We start from the raw sequence: 19,518 nt of genomic DNA on the forward strand, positions 1-19,518 counted from the left end.
TTTAAGAATCGAATCTACGGCTACTAAATTACAGAGCTGTCGTAAATAATAAAGATGGCAGTCAACGACAACACATCCACATCAGCGACGAATTTCATGCTGGACATGGATGACTATGATATTAACCAACCGCCTCCGTACTCAAAATCAAATCAATTTACGTCTCCAAACGAATTTCAGTTTATACAAACAACAACAACAGGTGATTTTAGCTGTGGCTATTCATCTCTTTGAATTTCAGTCTCAGATGACAATCAAAGTTTTACCAATAAACAAAGATAAGAAACATTATCCTCGTGTGAGAATCTGGCTGTTTTTTTCTATCCCAAGACAATTTTTATTAGCGTTTTAAAATCGAGTCGAGAATATCATGGGGGGGGGTAACTTCTAAGACGGTATCAATCATTAGCTAGAATCAATCGGTAATACAATTTTCACTTAATTATCCTGTAGTGGGGTAGGGGCTCAAATAAATCAAAATGCCTTCCAAGGTTCAATGTCTAATGTCTGAAAGTATATTGGAAATTCTTATATATATGTACAGGGGTTTTTCAGCACTGTCTGCGCCTCCGAAAAACGGAGGCACTCCCAAAGCAAACGGACCCGATCCCAAACCGAAATTATAATTAAAATTCCCAATTTCCAAAAAAAAAAAAATTTTGTTTTTTTGTTTTTGTTAAGAATGAAGTGTCATATTACTTGTGTTACTAACCAGTGTTTGTTTTGGTCAAAAATATCTGCTATAAGGTTTTGACTGTTCAGTTCTTATCTCAGAGTGTAACTGTAACTGAAAAACAAAACTGCAGTACTTGAATTAATGTTGAACATGCCCAATATTGCATCTGTTTATATAAAGAAGACAAAATAACAAATCAAAACAAATTTATTTGTTAAACCACTGAATTAAGTAAGCATGATTAATTCACAATTTTTTCCCCAAATGAGCCGTTTCATCGAAGCAAAAATTCCCAAAAAGACCAATTTTGTCGATAAAAAATTCCAAATTTTGTCAGACTCCTTTTCCCAAAAAAGGCAGAAAAAACCCTGATGTATAAATATATATAACCAGGGCCCTTGCAGCAGTGCTACAGCTAGGATTTGAAAAGGGCAGGGGGGGGGCTTTTTTGTAAAAAGGGCACTTTCGACGCGCAGTTTTTTGTCAAAAGGGCACTTTTTAGCGCGTGGGCGTTTCTGGAATGCTTCCTGTTGCATGTTGATTTATATGTTATTAATAATTTTTAGAATATATAATTTCCATTATTATTAAACCATTTTTAAACCATTCAAATACAATGTCTACAATGAGGAATGAATTTAATACAATGTAATAAGAGATTTATTAATTATCATATGTAAAAAAGGGCAGGGGGGGGCCTAGGGAGGGCAGGGCGGAGGTTAGGAAGGGCAGGGCGGGGCGCCCTTCAATTTAGGCCTTGCTGGAGCACTGCTTGCTGCACTTTGGGGGATTGGGGCCGGGGCCCCTAGAAGGGGGAATTTCGCGTCTTTTTGGGCGAAAAGGGGAATTTGAGAAGATCTTTTCACCAACCATTCAACACCTAAAATTTCTATATTTTAATGTGATTTACATAAATATACATTTAATCAAAGGTTAGTAGCATGATACCAGCTGGCAACATGGGTATAAAAGTTACAAAAAAATATTGTTTTGTTGTTTTTTTTTGGAGGGAGAAATTTTGAGCTGAAATAGGGGGAAAAAGTATACTTTTTCATGGGGGAAGCCGTCCATATTCGGCGGTAAAAAGTGAAAAACGAGGGCCCTGATAACAGAATACAGAAACCAGGTTGGTAGAAAAGAAAACACAGTAATATTATATTGAAACAAGTTTGTCTTTCCAGGGACCCCCCTGGCCCAAAAATTTCTGTAGCCAACATTTTAGCCAAATGGATTTTTTTGTTGCCAAATTTTAGAAACTGTAGCCAAAGTATTAGCAAAGCATTCGGAACCGCCTGTTGTAAGTATAGGCTACAGTAGTGTAAAAGAAGAAACTATACAAAGAAGCTTTAATATGTTTATTACTATAATCATCATGTGTGCATAACAAAAAAAACACAGTTGTGCAGCAAAGTACACATTAGTCATAGCCGACACTACAGCCGCTTCACTTTTGGATATTGCTGCAGCCTGCGCATTTGTCATGGATGTTTTCAGACTAGACGCTTGTGAGGCCTCTTTGTGATCTGAAATAAACAAAATCAATATGCTTAATTTCAAAACAAAAAGCTAATTTTGAAAAGTGTCAATATATTTTTATTATGAACATTATTTTTAATATATTATTAATAATATAAAAAATATTCATGTATATACATTTTAATATTAATGATTGTCATTCTTTTTTATTACCTTTTGATTTTTCGTGTTTTGAAATGTTGTCTTTTTTCAACATACTACACCAAGATGTGAATGAATTTTATTTTTGAAACTGTATGCATATTTTGCAATACATCGTTTTTGATTTTGCATTATAATCTAACCACATGAATTCCGAAAGCCAAACAACTTTAAATGATCTATTATCAGATTTGATTTTTTTTTTACCGGGTCATTAGATTCGTCAGAGTCCAAAGGATGCTTATTGCCTATGGTCGCCATTATGGCAGTCACAATTTCCAACACCTTCGCCGTAAATGTCAAGGGTTTTATACCTCTTCATCTATCGTCATTCACAATTGTAACGCATTTAGCCTTTAATCATTACAAACATTACGAACTTCTCGAAATTAAAATCAATTATTAACTTCTTTACTTATGTTCATTGTGTGACTTAGTTGATAATTCGCTAACGGCTTTTACTCAAATTGATTGAAATCGGCAGCAATCTTTAATCAGATGTAATTGTTTATTTAAGCCGATAAGATCGACGGTTACACCAGTCATTTTCTTTTGTCTCGATATCCAGTTTCTGACAGGTGTTAATGCAGAATGCGTATCAATTTTGTGGGTCAATAATACGGCGATGTATGGAAGCACAGTCTAAAGCTGATAGAGTTTACTATCTGGAATGGCATTTGTCAGGAAAATAATCGTTTGGCAAAAACGTCCGGTGAACGATATTTTCCTGACAAAAATCGTTCGCCGGACGTTTTCGCCAAACGATTATTTTATTCGCCGAATTTGCTAAATTTTTGCCATTGGCGAATCTGGCGAACGGCAGCGGGAGCCCTGCTTTCCACAGCCTGGGAGCAAAGAAAAGCATGGTCAGCAATTTGCAATGAATTTCACTTTGTTTTGGGTCTTGACCAATACAATTCTTAATAATTTGATAACTCTCATTCTCACTGGACAAAACAAGTATGACATCACACTACATGGCTTGACACAGACAGCACAAGAGACTGAATCTCACAAGAGATGTAATGGACACATACAAGACAAGGGACATAAGCATTGTGCATGAGACATAAACACATATACTAACATATAGAAACATTTACCTATTCTACATCGGCTTCACATTGAGTTTACCCTTTAGGAGCTAGGTTTCATATCAGCCAAGGATAAGGCATCTTTAAGCAGCATCGTCAAAAAGTACGTTGCCATTATGTACCAGCAATTTATCAGAACTTTTTTTTGTATTCATTATGAACTTGTTTTTCAACTGCCCATGAAGATACAGTGTTGTCTAACTGACTTTTGACTATGAAGCATTATTAAGACTATGGGACATGCATTTTTGAGACCCACCCAGAAGTTCCTCTTGTTTCAAAAGTTGCATTCCCACCCCTGAGCATCTAGATTGCTGTTAATTTTCTATTATCTATATTTTTGTCTTGGTCTAAAACAGATGAGTTAGCTTTTGTCTTGGCTCTTTTAGATCTTTATGCCCCCCTTTGAAGAAGAAGGAGTATATTGTTTTGCACATGTCGGTCGGTCTGTCCGTCCGTCGGTCCATCCACCAGATGGTTTTCGGATGATATCTCAAAAATGCTTAGGCCTAGGATCATGAAACTTCATAGGTACATTGATCATGACTGGCAGATGACCCCTATTGATTTTGAGGTCACAAGGTCAAGGTCACAGTGACTTGAAATAGTACAATGGTTTCCGGATGATAACTCAAGAATGCTTAGGCCTAGGATCATAAAACTTCAAAGGTACATTGATCATGACTGGCAGATGACCCCTATTGATTTTCAGGACAATAGGTCAAAGGTCAAGGTCACAGTTACACGAAATAGTAAAATGGTTTCCGGATGATAACTCAAGAATGCTTACGCCTAGGATCATGAAACTTCATAGGTACATTGAACATGACTGGCAAATGACCCCTATTGATTTTCAGGTCACTAGGTCAAAGATCAAGGTCACAGTTACTCGAAACAGTAAAATGGTTTCCGGATGATAATTCAAGAATGCTTACGCCTAGGATCATGAAACTTCATAGGTACATGGATTATGACTGGCAGATGACCCCTATTGATTTTTTCAGGTCACAAGGTCAAAGGTCAAGGTCACAGTGACTCAAAACAGTAAAATGGTTTCCGGATTATAAATCAAGAATGCTTACACCTAGGATCATGAAACTTCATAGGAACATTGATCATGACTGGCAGATGATCCCTATCAATTTTCAGGTCACTAGGTCAAAGATAAAGGTCACAGTGACTTGAAATAGTTGAATTGCTTCTGGATGATAACTCAAGAATGCTTATGCCTAGGATCATGAAACTTCATAGGTACATTGATCATGACTTGCAGATGTCCCCTATGAATTTTCAGGTCACTAGGTCAAGGCCACAGTGACTCAAAACAGTGAAATGGTTTCCTGATGATAACTCAAGAATAATTAGGCCTAGGATCATGAAACTTCATAGGTACATTGATCATGACTGGCAGATGACCCCTATTGATTTTCAGGTCACTAGGTCAAAGGTCAAGGTCACAGTGACAAAAAACGTATTCACACAATGGCTGCCATTACAACTGACAGCCCATATTTAATTTTTTACATGGCTAGATGAAAAATCAGGTTCAATGTGTGGCTAATTTTTTTTTTTGACAAATGTATACTTATATTGTACAATGGACCCTCTTATATCATATTAGGCCATGATAATACAGCTTGTAAAAGATCCAGTCCACTTGTATTTAGCCTTTATAGGTTAAAATATTGAGTTACATTATGAACAACTGCTATTTTTAGTACGGTTATCAACAAACAAAAAATATTACTTTTGAAATTATTGTCAAAGGTAACATGGAAGGAACAATTGACACCAGCCAGTCCTCGGCAGCCCCAGCTGGTCTCAGCTATGGAGTGAAGAACCGAGGCAAGGCGGGACAGTTCCTGGAGAGTAAAGGGTTTGGTTGGCTCCTTGAGGAGGAAGATGCTGACCATGAGGACATGGAACCCTTGCTGTAAGCAGTGACACTTGTTTTACAAATATGCAGGGATTTCACCCTGGTTTTATTAAGGCACACAGTGTCTAAGACCCCCAGTTGGCAGTGTATTCTGTTGTTTTTTAAATTTTACGAGACCTTTATTATTTTAAAATTACTTCAGAGCTAAAACAAGTACAAAGTAATGTTGTTTTTTTTTATTCAATATCCTACATACAATGTAAACATGTATATGAGCATACAACACAGTGATTGTACAAAGCAATAAAGTTCAGACATGTTATACAAGATATGCTAATATATATATATATTTTTTAGAGAGAAAAGAAAAGAACAACAGAGAAATAGTTATGAACAATGATGAGTTGTATAAAGTCTGAAGAAAGCATACTGGACTTGTGTGTTTAGTTGTATATTCACAATGATCTTGTCCGATTGAGAAAAAAAAAAAAATAAACAAAACTATTTTAGAGGGATAAATTAACATTAGAGTGAAATGTATATTAGTGGACAAAACATTATGAGAATTTAATCCGATTCCATTTTTGTTCAAAGATTTGTAATGTGTCATTACTGAGGGCTATTTCTTTCTCAATCTGGATTTTTAGTTTAAGACTATGGACAAAACAATTAAAATTTGGTACTTGTTTTTTGTACTTCATGTTTAAGATAAAATATTTCATCAATATAACCATAAAATTCACAATATTATTACAGTCTATTGATTTCAATGAGTTAATTCCGAAACTTACATCTAAGAAAGATAGTTTAATGTTTAGTTGATGTTGTTCAAGAAAAGATATTAATTGATTCCAAATAGGCTGGATGTGTTTGCACTCCCAAAAAAGATGTTCTATAGTTTCAATGTTTTCACTGCAGAAGTCACACAGATTTGAGTTAGATAATTTGCATTTATAGAGATATTTATTTGTAGCTATAATTCTATGGATGTATTTATATTGAAAATTTCTCAGTGTGCTTTCAATTGTTGCTTTGTATGGCATGGTAAATATATGTTTCCAATTTAGTTCATTTTCTCCAAAAAGGACTTGCCATTTATTTTGGATTTTGGAGTTTTCTGTAGGGTTTTTAATTTGTAGTGTGTAAAATATTTTATTTGTTTTGTTTTTTCTTCCAAGTATGTTTTCTACAAATGTTGTTTGAGTACATGGTGTATTATTTGTATTGATTTCAGATTCAATATGTATGGGTATGCTTTTGATTAGTGTGTAGTACTTCAGAAAATTATTTGAAGGTATTCCGTATATGTAGCATATATTATCAAAAGAGTAGAAATCCTTAATTCTGTAGTCATATAGTTGGTCGACATATTTAATGCTTCGTTCAAACCAGTCTTTATAGAAAAACGTCTTATTGTTTGACGTTATGTCTTTATTATTCCATATTATTGTTTTACTGCTGGTTTGGGTTTCTAAATTATGAGTGACATCACTCCACGCTGATAGAACATTAGACAGAAATATGTTTTCGTTTGCAATTTCATGTAAGATAGTATTGCTGATGTTACATTCAAAGAGTAAGGAGTCACCATATTTTTTTAGGATTTTCTGGTAGAATAATTTCCATTTACTCGTATTGGTACTATCTAGGTATCTTTTAACCCAGCTGCATTTGATTGCATTCAAGAATGAGTCAATGTTCGTTAATTGGATACCTCCATTTTCTACAGATTGAATTAGCTGAGTTCTTTTTATTTTATCAGGTTTACCGTCCCATATGAAATTAAATATTGCAGATTTTATATCGTTAATAACATCAATTGGTGGATTTGGGAGAACTGTAAATACATATATTAACTTAGGAAGTGCAAACATTTTCAATACTGTGTTTTTTCCAATAAGTGTAAGTTTACGATGATGCCATGATTTTAAGCAGTTTTTAAAATTCTGTAATTTAGGTAGTATGTTTTTTAGAACTGTATCCTTTTCATTATTTGTGAAAGTAATTCCTAACGTTGTGGCTTCATCGGATGTCCAATTAAATTTCATTTCTTTATTATATTGAACATTACTTTGTTTTAATTTACCTACTCGTAGCACAGTACATTTACTTTTGTTTAGTTTAAGACCCGATGTCATTCCGTAAAGGGTTAGCGACTCTATAAGGTTATGGAAAGAATCGTAATTGTCATTTAAAAAATAAGTTGCATCGTCAGCAAATAGGGATTGTTTGATTTCTTCGTCAGGTTCTAGTGATATGCCTTTTATGTGTTTATTTGATTGGATGTGATGTGATAGATACTCGATGCAAATAATAAATAGGGATGATGAGAGTGGACATCCTTGTCGAACCCCTCGTTCGATGTTAAAACTGTTTGAAAAGAAGCCATTGTTAATGATTATACTGTTAATATCGGTATAGAATAGTTTGACCCATTGAATGAGACTTTCACCAAAGTTCATATTTTCTAAGCAAGAGAACATAAATGAATGATCAAGCGAATCGAATGCCTTTTCAAAGTCTGCAAAGAATATTAGACCAGGATTATTTGAATTGTTGAAATAGTTTATGCATTCTTGGATAAGACGAACGTTTTCACCAATGTAACGTCCTTTTATGAAACCAGATTGAGATTTTGAAATGATTGATGATAATATTTTTTTTATTCTGTTTGCTATACTTTTAGTTGCAATTTTATAATCATTGTTAAGTAAACTTATCGGGCGCCAGTTTGATAATGATTCTAAGTTTTTTCCAGGTTTTGGAATAAGTGATATAATACCTTGTTTTTGTAGCGTAGTTAAGTTTTCGTTGTTAAATGAATAGTTAAGTGAATTAATTAGATGTGTTTTTATATCATTCCAGAATATTTTATAAAATTCGATTGTGATTTAGGGCTAATCCACATTCATATTCATTAAGCAATCCGTCGCACAGTTGTTTTTCCTCCTGGTTTAAAGCGTGATGTGTATTTTTAAAAAGGGTGTTATTTTCAACATTTTTTCTTTTATAGAGGGTTTCGAAAAATAAACGTTGTTCTTCTAGTATTTGAGTTCTGTTTGTTATATCTTTGCCATTGACTACTAATTTGTGTACAGTTTTTTGTTCACTTCTACGTTTTTCAATGTTTGCGAAATATTTTGTATTTTTTTCATTGTGTTCAACATGCTGTGCACGCGCTCTTAGTATTATTCCATTGAGATGTGTATGATAGATTCCATCTAATATTTGTTTTTTTAATGTTATTTCATTTTCAATGTCGGTGGTATCATTTGTGTTTGTTTGATGCAATTGTTTTTCAAGTGTTTCAATGGTTTTGATGGTGTCAGTTTCAAGTTTGTGTGTTTCTTTTTGTTTAAAAGATGTGTATCTAATTGTTGTGTTACGTATATTTCCTTTAATTACTTCCCATAAGGTGTTTGGGTTTGCATCTTTATTATTTTGAACTGTATTTAATATTTCCTGTTTTATTTGTGTTTGATATTGTGTATCTAATAAAATGCTGTTGTTAATTTTAAAGTATCCTGGGCCTCTTTCAGGTTGTATATTGTAGAGTTTAAGTTCAACTATAGAGTGGTCAGTCATAAATCCTGGTTTTATGTTACATGTGTCAATAATGTTGCAAAGAGATTCAGATATTAAAAAATAGTCTAATCTACAAAATATTGTTGGTTTTGTGTTTGAGTGCTAGGTGAATTTGCTTTCGTTTGGGTATACTGTACGCCAGATATCTATCATATTGTAGGTTACAATTATGTTATTTAAAATGTTTCTATTTTTAGTATGAGTATAAAGGTTTCCATTCTTTTTATCCAATAAAGGGTTCAGGACAGTATTGAAATCACCACCGATTTTAATATTTTTATCTTGGTTATTAATTATAAAGGATTGTAATGTTTCGTAAAATGTGGAATCGTCTATGTTAGGGCCGTAGACGTTGATTAGTGTTATTTGTGTTTCGTGTATTTTGATATCTATACTTGCTTGTAGTAATGTTTATATGGAAATTTAAGTACAGAGATGCATGTTTACTTTCTTTTGAAATCAGGCACGGAAGCGTACCCTTGTGTTTTAAGATCTAGGGGAGAGGCCTTATATAAATGCCTTATGTTCTGGAACAGAATGGCTCATGATGAGCTATTGTGATAACCTTATGTCCATCATCAGTTGAAGTGTTTTGTGATGTCATCAATTTTTAGCTTGTTTACTCTAGTGTCCACAACAACTTCACTTTACAATTATAAATAATAATGCCCAGTTCAAGTCAAAGCCATGTGTGTCACTAGGACAGCAGGTAAAATCCTAGAAGAAGCTTGTAACCACTTTAGAGGCGACACATATGAGTTAATCTTTATGAAACTTGGTCAAAATGTTTATAATAACAATATTTAGGCCAAAATCTAATCTGGGTCATGTGTTAAACAAGGTACCAAGTCAAATCTTTGAAAAACCTTGTTTCCACTGTAAAAGCGACATTATGACTCAGTCTTAATGAAATATGATCAGATTGTTCATTGTGACATTCTCAAGGCCATGTTTGAATATGGATCAAGTGGGGATGAAAAACTAGGTTACCAGGTCAAGTCTTCAACAGTTGTTTTACAGTGAACTAAGGTGAGTGATTCAGGGCCACCATGACCTTCTTTGTTTATTTTTTTAACTTATTTTTAAATATAGTATGGAACTTGAATTTTGATTGTTGATCAAGAAGCAGGGGTTAAAAAGGGACATTTTTCCAGGGCTCTTCTGTAATAGCCTTCACCTGTTCACCACTCTCTGAATTAAGATATAAAAATAGTTGTTGCAGTGTTGCTAATGTTTGTATTTTTCAGGGAGGAGCTGGACATAGATCTGAAGGACATCTATTACAAGTTACGCTGTGTGTTGTTCCCACTTCCGCAGCTGGGCTTCAATCGACATGTGGTGAGGGAGAACCCAGACTTCTGGGGCCCCCTTGTTGTGATCTTGCTCTACTCACTCCTTTCATTGTATGGACAATTCAGGGTAATTGGTCTTTGTTTTATTCAGTTGATTGGTCTCCTTATTAGCTGATTTCCTCCCATTTAATGCCAGAATAGTTTTACAACTAGTGCCTAACTTTGCTGGATCTATTTAAACGAGGAAGTGTTTTGGTTATCCTTGTCATAGGGTTATTTTTCAACCCAAGGGTCTTTCGTAAATTACATCACAGTAAAACCTATTTATAAAAGAAAATAAGGGTTGGTTTAATTTGTTTAAGCGGTGAACATCTTACTTTGGAAGGCACATTGAATGGAGAATCCAGTCCTTCCATGATCTGTCTTTGATGCATCATTACGATGTTAACAAGATTTTTCCATTGCAACTAGACAAAGCACCCCATAGATCTACTACAACATTTAAATACTTAACACAGTTGTTGTTTAGGAACAAATGTTCCCATTCACCCAACCTAACATTAACCATGCCTTTTTTGTATGTGTAAAATAAACATTGACATATAATATGTAGAAAGCAATAACAGTGTTTGCATACTGCGTTTCTTGGGGTGTATTCCTTCCATATTAATATTGTATTTTACAAGACCTTGATGATTCAGTTTCAAAATGACCTTTTCAGGTGGTGTCCTGGATAATCACCATCTGGATTTTTGGATCTCTCATCATCTTCATGTTGGCCAGAGTGTTAGGGGGAGAGGTAGGTACATGTACATCCACATTCAAGACAGATGGAATAGTTTCATGTGGAAAGCTTAAACCCTTTTACCCCTTAGATACGTATTTTGACGCATTTGTAGTCCCTTAGAAAGTTATATTTAATACAAGACCTTTCTTACTAGATTCAAGTTTTTAAGGCTTCATCTCCAACCCTTAGATTCTGATGAGCAGCATATTAGACTCAAATTCTGTTACTCTAGCTTAACGGTCAAGGTCCCAAGTACAGCTATAATATTGCAATTACCGGTATACATCTTTTCCTGAATGTCAAATTCATCTTTTATCAAGTTATTTAAATAAAACTTGTACATGATGTTGAGACAGCGTATCACACATAAATACTTGTTCTCTTATTCAATATTAAGTGTCGCACTTACATGTCAAACATGAAATTTGGGAATACAACAGCTTATTGCTGAATGTTCAGTGTGCTGAAAAACAAACTAATTCACTAGTACATGCATGGCGACTTACTCTGTGCACTTTTTTTTTGGGGGGGGGGGGGTCATCTGTGAGTGTCACATATCTAGTTTGTATGGTATTTCACAGGCGTAGTAAATAAAACTAGGTTCTTTAAACCTTAATTTAATCATGTGGTGTTACAAATATGTTTGCCATGGCAACAAAACCATTACATCACTTGCAAAATTTGAAAATCTTTTTAGGTCATTCAATGCTGGATTTGAAAATAGTTTTAAAGGAATGATATTGGGTGAATTTATACAAATTTCCTTTAGTATACGAGGCAGTTTGTCTTACATAGCATATAGAAAACTTATGTTGTTAAGATTTCTGAATAATTTTACTGAAATGTTCTTTTGGTGACCTTCTACAAAGGTTTGTTAATCTATTTGCACCTTTTCATTTGCCATGTAGTAGCTGTACATGATATTCTGTTGGTGACCAACTACAAGGGTTTATGAAACCATTTGTGCTTTCATTCCATAAATATTTGCTATAGAGTAGCTATACATGATTGTTGTTTTGTATTTACAGGTGAGCTACTCTCAGTGTCTGGGTGTCATTGGTTACTCTGTCCTTCCGCTGGTGTTGATAGCACTGATTATGCCGCTGTTTGCATCATTACACTATCTAGCTTTGATAGTTAAGGTAAAGACTCAGTCAAAATGTCAGTACTTGTTCATTCAACGATTTTCATTGAAGAGTTTCCTCTGGTTGTTCATGTGTCTGTATGTCCAAAAAGGAGAGAGCCATACAATACCAAAATTGTTATTGGAAGATTCCCATTCAAATATTTGATGTCCAAATATTGTTGTATATTCATTTAAAAAATTGTGTTTTCTGATTAGTACAGTGTAAAGGCGCCTCAACAAGTGATGAACCAAATTGAATTGCACACAGTTTAAAAAGCCACACAGGGTTTCATGAATAACGAAAAATTTAGACCATATTTAATTTATTTAATAAACTTCAGTAACAGTTTTCATATAATGACGTTATGTGTCATTTCACTTTTTAATCATGTTGCTTGAGTAATGTTTTCACAACTGTAAAAGCGATATGGTTTAATTACCAATAAATTGTAATTATTTAATACTCTCATGTTATTATGAATAACTGCCTTCAATACGTCAATTGACAACTGTGAGCTGCATTATGGGAAAATGGGTCTTAATGCATTTGCGTAATGGAATTATTAATACTCTGGGACAACACTTTACCCTTATGCATTAAACCCTGTTTTTTCAGAGCATGGTTCAGTTGTACATCTAGTATCTAGATCTGACATGGGACATAGTACTATATGGACATTTCAAATCAATGCATTTGGTAGCGTTTGGTTAAACATGCCTTTATGTTACCGGTAATGAAAACTTCTTATCAAAAATGGGAAATTATTGGGTTTAAATAAATAATAAAAAATCAATTATTCAAATGTGGCTTAAAGTATAAAAATGTCTGTAATTCAATATAATATTCTGATTATGTACCATCCCTTCCAAAAATTGACAAGTCCAAGCGGGTGGAGGCAGAAGGGGCATTCAAGTACTGTGAAACCATTATTAATCGTCAGGCATTAATTTTCATAAATTTCGTCAGTCGACCGATCGGCGAAATTAAGATCCTAACGAACAATCATGCTTTATGTTTGAACAAAAACAAACACTAAGTTGAACAATATTTTAAAACTTAACCGTAGACATGAGGCATTAAATTCCAACATAATCCATGCACACATTCACTGCTGTTACGTAATCAAGATTAATCCGGTTTTGACACAAAGGGATGTAGATTACACAAGGTACTTAACTGACACGTTACACTTCTTTAAAACGCGTGTGCAGTACAGCGGTATCGAATGCGTCGACTTCGTTTATGTAGAATGGTTACGAATTAGCGCTTATTGTTTATAACTTTATTACCCATTAGGTGCATTGTATTTTTCAGGGGTGTTGCATATTAGCCATCACGCAGCGAATGCCGATGAAAGACAATAAACCAAATGAAAAGATGACGATGTGTGATCAACATGCGTATTTATTACAAATTAATAAAGAATATTTTAATTGCTGTTTGTTGTTTGATTGTTTGCGTTTAACCACACTTATTGCTATTTTATATGTATCAATTTATTTATTTTTAAATTATTGACATTATTGATTTATATACCGGTAGTTTACTTTTGGCAATTATAATAATAGAATAAGACTAATTGGCAATTGGCTTCGTTGTTACTAACACTTGTTAACGGTTATTCGATCCCACTTGTCCGCTAATCAAAACAATGAACGTGTGAATGGCATACATTAAGACAGTCCATTACTGTCCCTTGATAACAAAAGACTAGTTAATTGGCATGTGACAAACAGGCCCCACCTCCTGCAGTGATTCTCAAGTGTGTTCCCGCATTCGTACCACGATTTTCGCAACTGCGATTGATCGCGAATATGTATTACACACAAATCGGATATTGACTGACGCATTTAAAAAAAAATCAAAATCAGAATTCGGCGAATTTAAGTGCTGACGAAATCTAAAATGACGAAATTTTGTGCTGTTGAAAATAAATGATTTCACAGTAATGTGGCCACAATTGTACCCCTTTTCATTTCATAATTTCTTTCTATGCAAGGTCTCATAGATGTCACATGAAAGTTTGTGTTCCTAAACATATTCAAGGAATATTGCCAAGAGTAGTGTTTTGGAAATCTCACTTATTTAAAATGTCTAATAAAAAATGTGCTTTTTTATTTCATTTCAGTTTCTTGGTGTTATTTGGGCTGCGTTCAGTGCTGGATCATTACTGTGTGTTCAAGAACTGCAACAAAAGAGGCCGCTGCTGTTATACCCGATATTTCTGCTCTATGTGTATTTCTTCTCCTTGTACACCGGTGCATGAACTGGAAGGGAATCTCATTTTCATCAAATTCATGTTCTGTATTATGTGAATTGTTTTGCTGGATTATTGTGCGGTTCTTAAACCTGTTCTAAGGCTATTGAACAACCCATGCGAAAGACATTGGACCTCGGACATCTCCGATAAAATTTGCTGAGGTCCGGTATTATCCAGAAACTGTCAGACCTCGTGTCAGACAATAAAACTACTAGTATGTGAATAGTGTTTTAGTTAAAAATGGAAAGAAACTAGGAATATATTAAACAAAAGTACGGACTTGTTTATCTTTATTTTTACTTCGATTGATTATTTGACTTTATAATAAAGCGGATTTTACCAACCATCCTACTAGCTATTTTTGCTGGTGATATATCAAACTCCAAGCACAATTCTTAGAACCAGTCAAATATTGCACATGGTTTGTATTTATCAAAGGGCTATCTTCACTTTGATTTGAAAGTTTTACCATCTGTTTTCATAGAATGGGTTTAAATTTAGTTGCTTTTTTATAGTATTAAGAGTTGTTAAAAAACGTCATAATAATAAAAATAAACTTTATTAAAGGTATTGTCTATTGTTTGGTTAAAGAAGAACAGGGTCAGGTAAAATCTTTTGAGTTGTGGTAAATTTTAAAAGTTATTGGACCTCATGTCTGGTAAGATTTGTTTGTCTTTTGCATGGGTTGCTAGAGAATCAAGGAAAATATCCCAATGGATATGGAAAGTTCTTCAAAAGAATCATTTTTAGTGGCTAATATATGGTTTTGTATAAAGTGTGAGGTGAATATAGGTTTACCTCTTTGGGTATTTTATTATAACCAGTGCACGATTGTGGTTAACTACATGCAATATACTTATTACTTGTGTTAAGACACTTTTTTGCAAGGTCCTGATATTAAGAGTCAAAAAAATATAATCACTAAACAACTGGCTGTATTTTAAAACTTATCCTTAAATTATTATTCATTAAGCAATGCACTTGTCTGCCCCTATGTCTGTCTGTATCTCTAAATGTTTGTGTGTTCAACTACTCTGTTACTAATTGGTGTAAATATGTGTTGCATATTATTGCATAAAACTAAGGTGTTTTCTGTGATATTTGATTGATAATTGATTATTTAAACGAGCCATATTTGTTTATATGTGCTATAGGTTTACATTTTTTTCATGATCATTATTTTTTTTGTTCAAGAATGTTTTGTATTTTATAAAAGGTTGACAATATTTATTATAAGGTGAATATTTTGACTTTCTTTCATAGGATTTGAAGAAAATAGTTGTAAAACATATTTATCACATGCCAGACCCTGTTTCCCATGATATTTAACCATTACGAATATTTTTATCTTACACATGTGTTATATACTTTTTAAGCGATAGTTTTTGTTCGATTGACCAATCGCATTTTGTTATTTTGCTGAAATGACGTTGCAACGTCAAATGACGTCACAAAATGTAAACAACATTCAGGATTTATCATTATGTTTGCATAAATATTTATTTAATTTGCTCATTTAAAAGCATGTGATAAAAAAGATCTGACACTCGTCATTTCATACCATATTTTATTAAACTCGTCCAGAAAATTCGTTAGTGAGCTCGCCAAAGGCTTGCTAACTAACAAAATTCCTGAACTTGTTATCCCCCGCCATAGGCGGAGGGATATTGTTTTGGCATTGTCCGTCCTTCCGTCTTTCAGTCCGTCCGGAGCCATATCTTGAAAGTGCTTTGGCAGATTTCATTGAAACTTGGTATGAGTATGTATATGGATAAGAGGATGATGCACACCAAATGGCATTGTACACCATCTGTTAATAACGGAGTTATGGCCCTTTGTATCTTGAAAAAATGCTTTTTTGAGTGTCAAATATAATACTTTTGTGTCCAGAAGCATATAGGCGGGGGATATAAATTCAACGAATTTGCTTGTTTTATAAAATATGGTATGATATGACAACTCGTGCCAGATCCTGTATATAAGTATCTATTGGTTTTATTTTTAAAAAAATCATGCATTTAAAGTCTTGTTAGCAGATATCAACAAAGTAAATTGTAGTTAGTACTTTTGCTTTTGCTTTTGTAACAAATAATAGTGAAATTTATTGACTAAGTATAATGTAAATAGTTAATATTTACAACGATAATTTAAAGTGTTATGTGAGGGCTTGATATTAAATTATAATAATTATGTGGTGTCTGTTAGTTGTTACTTTTCACATTTAATTAACAAATAAACAACAGGCTTGTTAAAATGAAATAATTATCAGTTCAAATGATGGCAGATAACAACAATGTGAAGATATAACAACTGAAATGCTTCACTTGCCAATCCATTTTTAGCTCACCTGAGCACAATGTGCTCTTAGGTTTATAAAATCTGAACCACGAGCCTTGGCGAGTGGTTCAGATTTTCGGGCCGAGCAAATAAACTTCACTTTATTCGGCACCGACCTAGTATTCAATTTATCCCATCTTTCTTAGGCGTCAATTATTTCTTTAAAAATAGAATAGGAAAATAGAACTACACGGAAACTCCCAAAGTTATTTTGAGCAATCATTGTTTTATTATTTTATTCGTGCTGAGCCTAATATATTACAAAAAGATAAGGCTCTAACCTGTTTATCTGTTTATCATAACACTAAGTCCCAGATTTTAAAGAAATAATGAAAAAAAAAAGCCTGCAGCTTTCGCGTGAAAGAATATGACGTTTGACGTGTTAATGACGTCATGAATATGCGCACTTAATATTTGTAAAAAATGTTTTTTTTGCTTTTTGTGTTGCATTTTGTGTTTAAAATATATTACATCTTGGTATCAAATTTTTTGTTTTCTTGAATCTGATTCGATTTTACTAAAAATGACTTCTTTATAGTTGATTACGAGTAATATGACCATCTCCCACACATGACTGGTATAAGAGTCCGCCGCGGGTGACAGCTATATTTCAGCATTGCAGAAAAAAAAGAAAATATATTCCGCAGTGGTTTATTTCGACAATGCATGTCTGATGATGGGATAAAAACTATATCCCATCAAAACTTTATTATCCCAGGTGCAACTTCGGTAAGGAACATCAGTCAAACATAATAGATAATTAAATATTTTAATTCACCTCAATTAACGGTTACAAAATACTTAAGAATTGTCTAAAAACATGTTTGTTAACAAAAACATAACAAAAATATATACTGCATATTAATTTAGAAATAAAAAAATGTATGGATGGCATCAAATACCGAAATTGGTATTCAAATATTCACTTATTTATATTATCCAATCTTTGAAAATTTGCATGATTAGTTTTAACCACTTTAAACTTAATGGCATAGAAGACATGTTTATATACTGTAAATATAATATCAATATTATATCAATTTTTATCAATTACAGAACAGAGATAAACATTTATTAATAAATGTCATTAAAGTTTTTCAGTTTAAATGATAAACAAGGGCTGTTTGTAAAACACGCATGCCCCCCAAATGGGCTGCCAGTTGTAGTGGCAGCCATTGTGTGAATCTGTTTTTTGTCACTGTGACCTTGACCTCTGAACTAGCGATGTTAAAATCAATAGAGGTCATCTGCTAGTCATGATCAATGTACCTATGAAGTTTCATGATCCTAGGCCTAAGCGTTCTTGAGTTATCATCCAGAAACCATTTTACTGTTTTGAGCCACTGTCACCTTGACCTTTGACCTAGTGACCTGAAAATCAATAGGGGTCATCTGCCAGTCATGATCAATGTACCTATGAAGTTTCATGATCGTAAACCTAAGCATTCTTGAGTTATCATCCGGAAACCATTTTACTGTTTCGAGTCACTGTGACCTTTGACATAGTGACCTGAAAATCTGTAGGGGTCATCTTCCAGTTATGATCAATGTACCTATGAAGTTTCATGATCCTAGGCCTAAGCTTTCTTGAGTTATCATCTGGAAGCCATTTTACTGTTTCGAGTCACTGTGACCTTGACCTTTGACCTAGTGACCTGAAAATCAATAGGGGTTATCTGTCAGTCATGATCAATGTACCTATGAAGTTTCATGATCCTAGGCCTAAGCGTTCTTGAGTTATCATCCGTAAACAATTTTACTGTTTCGAGTCACTGTTACCTTGACCTAGTGACCTGAAAATCAATAGGGGTCATCTGCCAGTCATGATCAATGTACCTATTAAGTTTCATGATCCTAGGCCTAAGCGTTCTTGAGTTATCATCAGGAAACCATTTTACTGTTTCAAGTCACTGTGACCTTGACCTAGTGACCTGAAAATCAATAGGGGTCATCTGCCAATCATGATCAATGTACCTATGAAGTTTCATGATCGTAAACCTAAGCATTCTTGAGTTATCATCCGGAAACCATTTAACTGTTTCGAGTCACTGTGACCTTTGACATAGTGACCTGAAAATCTGTAGGGGTCATCTTCCAGTAATGATCAATGTACCTATGAAGTTTCATGATCCTAGGCCTAAGCGTTCTTGAGTTATCATCCGGAAACCATTTGGTGGACGGACTGACAGACAGACGGACCGACATGTGCAAAACAATATACCCCCTCTTCTTCGAAGGGGGGCATAATAAGTGATCAAACTTCATTATTGTGAAAAGTCATAACATTTAAAGTGATATTATGGGCATCTTACAGTTTATAGGTGTCTATCGCAATCGTTGTTTATTTTTGGTGTTTTCACTCATATACACTTATATTTGTTAATGCAGCATCAACATACTAAAACAATATCCCAAAAAGAGAAAAATAATGCATTTGAATTTCAACCGTACTTTCATTTTGACAACTGACGACAGAAATGATTTGATTTACGATGTGACTCTAAATCTAATTTTAGTGCAGATTTGTTCATACGACACAAAGACACTATTTTGTTTTACAGATCATATCGACTTAGAGGACTGGGTGAGTCAGATAAAATATCGAATATAATATATATTTTTTATAAACAACTGGTAGCGAGATAACTTGCAGATAATTGGTAAGTAACCACATTTTAACTAACTCTTTTGACCTGTTAATTCTTTTCAGCTCAATTCAACCGTGAAACAAGGGACAAAATTGTCACAAAACCAGGTTTTCATTGTGAAAAAAAAATCTGATAAAGGGAGAAAACTCAAACTGAACT

The 19,518-nt window shown here is 33.9% G+C and overlaps 1 protein-coding gene and 1 long non-coding RNA gene across 2 annotated transcripts in view; one reads left to right on the forward strand and one right to left on the reverse strand.

Moving 5' to 3' along the window:
* Window positions 1-19: 19 nt before the first annotated feature.
* LOC127874754 (protein YIPF4-like) lies at window positions 20-16,564 on the forward strand. The gene is made up of 6 exons (XM_052419346.1): window positions 20-202; window positions 5,215-5,380; window positions 10,156-10,327; window positions 10,922-10,999; window positions 12,016-12,129; window positions 14,243-16,564. Exons 1-6 carry the CDS (start codon window positions 55-57, stop codon window positions 14,378-14,380), a joined length of 816 nt encoding a protein of 271 aa, XP_052275306.1. The 5' UTR covers window positions 20-54; the 3' UTR covers window positions 14,381-16,564.
* A 902-nt stretch (window positions 16,565-17,466) lies between these two features.
* The window catches only part of LOC127874761 (uncharacterized), a 178,690-nt gene continuing 176,638 nt past the window's right edge, over window positions 17,467-19,518 (reverse strand). Inside the window, exon 2 of the long non-coding RNA XR_008047080.1 lies at window positions 17,467-18,766. This is a non-coding gene — a long non-coding RNA (uncharacterized LOC127874761). The remainder of the gene's footprint in view (window positions 18,767-19,518) is intronic.

The sequence above is a fragment of the Dreissena polymorpha genome, chromosome 3 (genome assembly GCF_020536995.1).
Source record: "Dreissena polymorpha isolate Duluth1 chromosome 3, UMN_Dpol_1.0, whole genome shotgun sequence".
NCBI lineage: Eukaryota > Metazoa > Mollusca > Bivalvia > Myida > Dreissenidae > Dreissena > Dreissena polymorpha.